This window comes from Pteropus alecto, unplaced genomic scaffold, assembly GCF_000325575.1.
Source record: "Pteropus alecto unplaced genomic scaffold, ASM32557v1 scaffold16, whole genome shotgun sequence".
Taxonomy (NCBI): Eukaryota; Metazoa; Chordata; class Mammalia; order Chiroptera; family Pteropodidae; genus Pteropus; species Pteropus alecto.
The window spans coordinates 6,994,885-7,002,715 of NW_006438867.1; the positions used below are offsets into that span (position 1 = coordinate 6,994,885).

Consider the following 7,831-nt stretch of genomic DNA (forward strand, 5'->3'; position numbering starts at 1 on the left):
CATGTAATGGGAGATAAACAGTTGTGCTATAGATATTTCAGAAGGTTCACAAATTCTTTTAGGCTACCGAGGGCCATTTTGCATGTTAGCGACTGTTTACTGTGTGTCTACTCTATGCCCCTTTGCAATTTGACCAGATATATTTTTTAGTATTTCTGTTGTAGTTTATTAAATGATCCAGGTAAGTATCTTTTATAGGTCTCCCATAACCGGCAACCTAGGTTATATTTCATTAAAATTGTTAACTTCTCACATAAAGCAGAAAGTTACTCTACCCAGTGATTGAATAATTTCCAAACATTACCCCAGTTTACAATTCAATAGCGTGACCACCTTTTATTGAAATGTTCCACCGCATCTCATTAAAATGAGGTCCAAAAAAAAAGGTGGTTTTTTTTTTTTTTTTTTAACCAAGCGTAGCTAGCCCATATATCAGTAAAATAACCTCACTAATTGTCACTGTGATGCCATTTCAAACCAAATTTCCCCAAATACTGAGAATGGCAAATACTGAGAACGGAATGAGAGTGGAAGAAAACTCAAGTCGCAACCTGCTGGATTCACTATTGAAATTGCTTTTGATTTTATGATTGACGAGGCAGGCGTCAGATTATAAGATCTGTACATGGATCTGCTAGTATGGAACTCTAACTGGTGAATACAGTCCAAAATGTTGACTGGCCCAGGTGAGAAATAAACCTGCTGGACTCTGAGATCTCCCTGTTAGACCCGCAGGTATAAAACCACCAAGTAATTTTTTTTTTTTTAAAAGTTCACTTTTAATTAAAATAGTCGTCATTTTAACAGTTTTCACAATCATAAAAATCTGGTTTGGCTCTTGTGGTTCAGAACTTTAATCAGTTTCTAACTTAAAACAAGTTATAGAAAAATTGAGTCTTATGGCTAAAATAAAAGATTTATAAATTAAAGCATGAGTTGTGGAGTTAGATTTCTGGTTCGAATTCTGTCCATTACTTATTAAATGGGTGACTTTGGACAAGATATTTCACCTTTGCGAGCATCATTTTCTTCCTCTGTAGAATGGAGCCAAGAGCCACCTTGCTGGAGAGGACAGTGGAAAAGAAAGCACAGAGCACCATCTCGGCACGGAGCAAACACCCATTTTGTGTTCATTTTAATTTAATATAAAATACTCAAATTCATGATGACATACTTATAGGTGTTCCATAACAGTTAGTTGCATGAATTAATGAATCAGAAAATATAGGCTGGGGTTCAATGGCTGTAGACAGAAGGTAGGACACTGTACTTCTGAAAGAGCCAGGAGCGTATCTCTAATGTTGGGAATTGTTTCAAAGCAAAGGATCACTCAACTAGTTCTTATCCAAACAAATTACACAGAACACGCAGAACAAACGTACCCCGGGCTTACGGTGGAAAACAAGTGATACGTGCTTGGAATGACTGACATCTTATCAAGGAAGAAGTGTCACCATGACAACAGAAGAGGTTTCTGTCCATACTTCTGATGGTGTGCCCCAGAGGGAGGAGACACCTCCACAGGAAGGCAGGTTTCTGCCTACTAACCGCACAACGGGGACAGGTTTCTCTGTCCGTGACGTGAGCGCCCTCATCTCAGACACAAAACCAACTTCCGGCTTCATGACCTGAGTTAGCTTTTTTCCTATTGAAAGGGAGCTGGTAATAACATTAAACAGTTCTTAGCTCTTGAATTATCATAAGTCATTGAAGAGTTTAGATCCCCGTCCCAGAGATTAGAAGAAATGGCAGGGATGGGGTGGGGTGGAATGGGATAGAAACAAACAAAAAAGACGAATTAAAGATGTGATATTAAGGAGACAATATTACCTAACCTAGATGGCTCTTAAGAAGCCCGAGTAAATCTTTGTGAAGCTCCTAGCAGTCACCAGCACTTAGTAAGTACTCAACTCATTAACGAACGTTAGTCATTGTTATAATTACTATTTTCAGAGGAAATTGTGTAGCTTAATCCATATTGCCCTCATTCAGCCTCACCCCATTCTGCTCCACCCCACAAACTATAGGCAACAAATACAAAAACAGGTAGGTAAAGTAAAATAAAGTTGCTTTTAATGAATATTAAATCCAATTACAGGATAGCTATGTACGAAGTCCATACTGAACGGGTTTTTATGAAGTATTAGATGCCCCATGAATATGTGCCGCATTGGATTAAAGTAAATATCAGTCATAAAATGGGCCCAGTTTCAGTTCTGGAGATTTGAGGACTATTTTAATCTTTCGTTTTTCAGTTTGAGAAGGAACTCCTTTCCATAATCGTGAAACTATCATTGTGAATCACTCTTTAAAAACATATGTGCAATGAGATAATAATATTCCTCATAAATGGCTATTGTTGCAACAAGTTGTCGCCTTTAAACTATTCTCACAGTGAAAAGGCTTTGCAAAGCCATCCACGAAGCCATCAGAAAGTCTTCGGAGCGGGACAGGGTGGCAGGCTCAATCACTACCCTCGAGGGAGACCACACTGGCATGTCACTGGACACTATTACCGTTCTTTCCACTATGAAGGAAATGCTTGCCTCCTGCTTTCCCACACAGACTACATTAAGACACTAGTCTGCCATACTAGCCTTTTGGTCTCAAACTGTTTTATAAATATTTTCGCATAATGAATTGAAAATTTCTAAGTGAGAACCGTGTTGTCCGTGCCTTGGTCTGCCTGGAGAAGGGGAAGAGAAGGCGGGCTAGGCTGAGGTATCTGCGTTTTCCCTCTCATCTCATCCGGGAACTTTTAATCGGCCATTCTCAGTAGTGATAAGAGGTGACCATGATCCCTTTTCTTCCTTATGTTTAAGAGCATAAAGCTCCTGAATTAATTTCATAACAGCGATAAGGGAAGCGGAGTATATGTGAATGTACTAGAACCTGTCTCAGTTGCAGCCAAGCGCAGGGGGCCCAAGTCCAGACAGCCGTCATTCAGGAGAGAAATCTAGAATGACTACAACAAACAGGAAATGAGGTCCGCCAGGCGAATGTCAGAACATGCTACATCGTGAGAAGGGTCGCATTACAGGCCTCTGAGGGCACTGAGCAAACACGAAGGAAACTAAGGGAGAGCACGTTAAACTCCATTACTCAAGTCTCCATACAAAATTAAAGAGTCTCTGAAAATTAATCGAAGTCGTCAATAACAAAAAACTCTTAGAAAGTTCAAAGAACTCTTGATACCTAATAGAGCCTTTTTACCTCTATAGCTGTGTAAGCAAAGGGCTATTTGACTATTCCTTTACATGCAAATACTTGAAAACTACTTCTGAGATTAATGAATAAACCCTTTAAACTCAGTAAGTCATCACCTTCAAAGATGTTAAATGCTTTGTACTTAAGTAGGCAGATAATTCCTGGGAAATGTTTCTAACGGAAATCCTTAACGTTCTATGGTCTATTGTTGTTATTAGGTGAAATAATAAAAACCTATTTCCTCTAGCGATTATTCAGAAGCTGTAGTAAAATTTCTCCCTTTTGGCACTAAGGGAAGAAAGAAAGCATAACCACCATCAGCACCGAGCAGAGTTACACTGTCTGTGTCACGTTGACATTAAAATCAGGCCGTCTTTGTGCAGAGCTATTAAACTGACTGATATATTCAGGGCACACAATTGATTTGACTTTTTTTTTCCCCAATTTGGCCAGCTCATTGACTAAAGCGGCTTAATCAACCAAGTATCCCAGAATCATACATGACACAGGAAAAGTGTCATCACCTCATATCCAACCCTGTCCTTAAAAAAAAAAAAAAAAAAAAAACAGGAAATATAGCCGAATTAGGTAATGGGTTAATAATAATTGAAATGGAAATCTATCAAAATTCTAAACTACACTCTGCATGAACATGAAAGGGCAAAAGTAGCTCCCGACAGAAAAACAACCAGGATCCCTAGTCTAAGGTTGTATAACTGGTTAATTGACAGGCAAGAGGAAATTAAGGCAAACTTTGCCGACATTTTCCTTACTTCTATAAAGACACAGCACAGTGGTGTCGATGCAGAAATAAGCCTCAAGTCTGTGAAAGCAAAGTTTGTTCCAGGGCTTACAAAATAAGTAGATAGATTGCTTTTACTATTGCAAGAGTCTCATCAGTATTTCGGCTATCTTAACTTTCCTGGATAATGGAACAAATGAACAAACAACTTTGTCATGGATACAGGCAGAGGAGAATATAACCTTTGCAAGAAAATGCGCAAGAAGAAAATAAAGATGCTTTGTTTTACAGTTGGGAATGAAATTTATGTTCTTTACCAAGGGAAAATGAATGCATTTTGAGTCTAAATAGCACTATCAGTGTTAAATCCAATTTAAATCCCTTTCTCAAGACACAAATAATTTCTAAAATACTTCCAAGTTTATAGGAGATGCCTTTGTCTGTTAGTTTGTGCACAGCTGAGTGCATGAGCACGTGTGAGTGTGAGTCGCTTTATGAATTCCTAGTGGTGTATTCAGAGTGCTTAAGGCCATGTCTGAGTAAAGGACCTCATTTATAGACATAAGGAAATTAAATATTAAAACATTACTTTGAAATAACATTAGGGTCTGACATAATGCAATAAAAACCAGTAATCTGACTAATAAAGAAATTCGGCAAATCTCTACCACCTCTTTTAATTGAATCACTGCAAATTTAAAATGGGGAACCACCTGCTTTGTGCCACTGGCTCAAATCTGTTTTCCTCGGATGTCTATTTGTCACTTCTCTCATATTATGAAAATAGGTTTTTCTATACTTAACTTTCATATGCTTATTCTTTCCTTTATAAAAAAAAAATAAGAAAACAAAAAAAGTGTAATATCAGTTCATTGCTTAGGCAACCTCTCTGGAAAACAAGAGTTATAAAGAAGTGTTTATGTCATTTACACATGTGTATTTCCCTTGAATATATCTAATAATCATGATACTATGAATCACATCCTAGCTTATGAGCGCTGGTCTTTTGATTAAATACACTGAAGTAAGTGCATTTCAGACGATATTACAGAATCATTAGACACTAACAGCATTCTAGGAATGCTTCGGTTAATCGTTCAAGCTATCCAGGCGCATGGGAATCCTTTCTGAAATAAATGCTTCACCACAAATAATAGAGAATTTGAATACAAAGTCAGCCACTTTTCAGAAAAAAATATTGGCATATAGTGTTTGCATAAGCTTGCCAGTGTCATGTTCTGAACATCATACCTATCTCAGCCATAGGTCTATAAAGCAGAAGTCAAATGTCATGAGAAACAATATTTTTCTATTGTTCTTTGTTATGTGTTCCTCATTTTGGACTCCTCACCTTGAGGGATGGTAGAATTCACAAACTGTTAGAATGAATTTGAAATCTCTGAAAACCAAGGTTGGGGGTGAGAAACAAATAGACTCTTAACCCAAGACAAGGCAGAACCATTGCTCTGAAACATCAGCACAATAGATTTTTTTTTTTCCTGCATCTGGTTCTGGCAAAGAGAACCCAGAGAACACAAAACAGAATTGCTTCAAGTTATAGCACAAAAAAGAACATCAGTGGTTTGGGGACAGTTTCTGTATCTAGCTATAAAACCAGATTTTAAACTCCAGGTTACAGACAGATTATAAAACATTAACAGCAGCATAAACTGTAAAATATGCATTATCTACACATGAAAAGGTGACTGCTTATAAATGCTAAAATACTGGGTCTATGGGCATTTAGTGAAATCTTTCCCCAATCTTGATTTCTGCTCAGGGTGGGAAAACAAAACAAAACAAAACAAAAAAACAAAAAAAAACCCTGCTCTGCTGAGCGTTTTATTTCTCCCCAAATGATCTAAACCAACAGAACTAAAACTCTCCTTTCTTGTCCCAGTGGTAGATATTTACCTATTTGCATACCTAGCAACTGAAAGAAGGCAAATTTTCAGCCAATCAATGATGCCCTCTATCCATCAGGTAATACCTGGCTCCTTCAGCTTGGCGGTAGGTGTTTTCCACACAGTGATACAGCAAAGGGTCTTTTTTTTTTTTTTTTTTTTTCCTCCTGGAAGGGGAAAAAAGAAAAAAGGAAGGAAGGAAAGAAAGTATCATGGAAGAGGAGGATTCCTCTGGTTCTGGCAAAGGTTCCTCCAGGCCCTCTGGACCCTGGCACAGCCACATATGATGTGATGCTTACTTGGGTTTGGTTAAATCCTGTTTTCTGCAAAGGCAAGTAAAGGTGACTTCCCAGCGTTCGGTGCATTAAAGAAAAAAGAAAGGAAAAAAAAATTTTTTTAAAGATAAAAAAGAAAAAAAAAAGTGCTTGAAAATAACCATCGGAGACTTACGTGGGGAGGAGAACCCCATGTGTGGCATCCCCTCTCCAGTGTCCCCTGCCCCAGCTGGCCACGAAGACCTCCCCAGGTCAGTCTAGGCTCTGGAGCAGGGGCAGTCCTAAAAAGCCTTTCTTTAGGGGAAGCAGAACTTGTTTTAGTGGTTTCCAGGGCAAGTTGTATTCCTTGACGTGTGGTCGGCCGGAGACCTCACACCTTTTTGGCGCTGTCGTGGCACGCCGCGGCCCGGATGGTGGCCCCAGCCAAGCCCCGGGTGCTGGCCCTGCGGACCAGCACTTTGGACACCGGGATTTTGGTTCTGGGCACCTCACTCCTGGCCGGTTGCGGGTGCACCACAGGATGGCTGGATGGAAGGTTCGCGAGGTGCTTGACGCTGATGGGGATCTTAGAGTCCTTCGGCAAACTGCCCGGTGTCCGCAGGGGACAGGTGATGGTGACGGGAGACACGGGCTTTAACCGGGACACGCAGGACGTCTCCTCGTTGGCGGGGAGGGCCGCGGGGCTTCCGTCTGCATCCGCGTAGAGATCGTAGAGCGCGTCTCCGCTGTCGCTGTCCCGGGGGATGCCCGCCTTCTTGCCGCGGCTCGGGCCGTCTTCCTCCGGGCCCGGCGTGGTGGAATCCCAGTAGCCCTCGTCACTGTTGGGGACGCCTTCCTGCGGCTCCTTCTCCGGGCGCTTAGGCTCCTCCTTGGGTTGGAGCTCGATGGGAATCCGGTTGAGCCTCCTGCGCTTGACCAAGGACGCGTCCTTGGCCGCTTCTGCACACCTGGCGTCTTTGGCGGCCTCGGGCACCACCTTGGCGTCCAGTGCCGCCGCCGCCGCCGCCGCCGCCGCCGCCTTAGCCGCTCCCTCTTGGGGCCCTTGTCCTTGGTCCTCGGTCTGGGAGAGCATGTCCCAGAATTCCTGGAGATAGGTGTCGTCCACCTCATCCGGGCTCGCCATCTCCTCCCCGCCTCCTTGGTAGGCCACCACGCTGGGGTTCTTTTTAGAGAGAACTGGCTTGCCTGGCCCGGGGGCATGCTTGTCACAGCTGGGACCTGCCTCGTCCTCTTGGTCTGCAATAATATCTCCACAGCCTGTAAGAGAGTCAAAGCTTTTCAGTGAAGTCACGTCAGAAAACATCAAACAAATACGATCGGCCGACGGGTCTGAGGGTGGATCGACAGAGGCAAGGTCAGGGACGGCGGAGGCGCGGCCGCTGCCACACTCGGAGTCGACAAGGGGGACAGTCTTTATCTGAACGTCACCTGTCCTGGAAGCATCCTCGGCCGTCCGGACCTGCCCAGCGCCCAGCTCGGGGGGTGCCCGGGGCTCGTCGGCGCGCCGATGCCCCGAGGCGTCCTCTCCCTGGGCGCTGGTGGCGTTAGGGACCCCGGGGCTCTCGGCCTCTCGGCAGGGGGCCACTTCGGCGCCATGGACGGAGGCCGGCCCCGGCTCTCCCCCTCCGGGCTCACCTGCAGGGTCCGGCGGCGGCGCGTCCCGGCTGGGGTCCCCCGGCGCGCACGCGGGTCGGGGCGCCTCC

General features: G+C 43.3%; 1 protein-coding gene across 1 annotated transcript in view; it reads right to left on the bottom strand.

Moving 5' to 3' along the window:
- Window positions 1–409: 409 nt before the first annotated feature.
- AMER2 (APC membrane recruitment protein 2) overlaps window positions 410–7,831 on the bottom strand; it is an 8,264-nt gene continuing 842 nt past the window's right edge. The window contains exon 2 of the mRNA XM_006915852.3: window positions 410–7,827. Within this exon, the coding sequence (XP_006915914.1) occupies window positions 6,499–7,827 (1,329 nt within the window). The 3' untranslated portion in view covers window positions 410–6,498. The remainder of the gene's footprint in view (window positions 7,828–7,831) is intronic.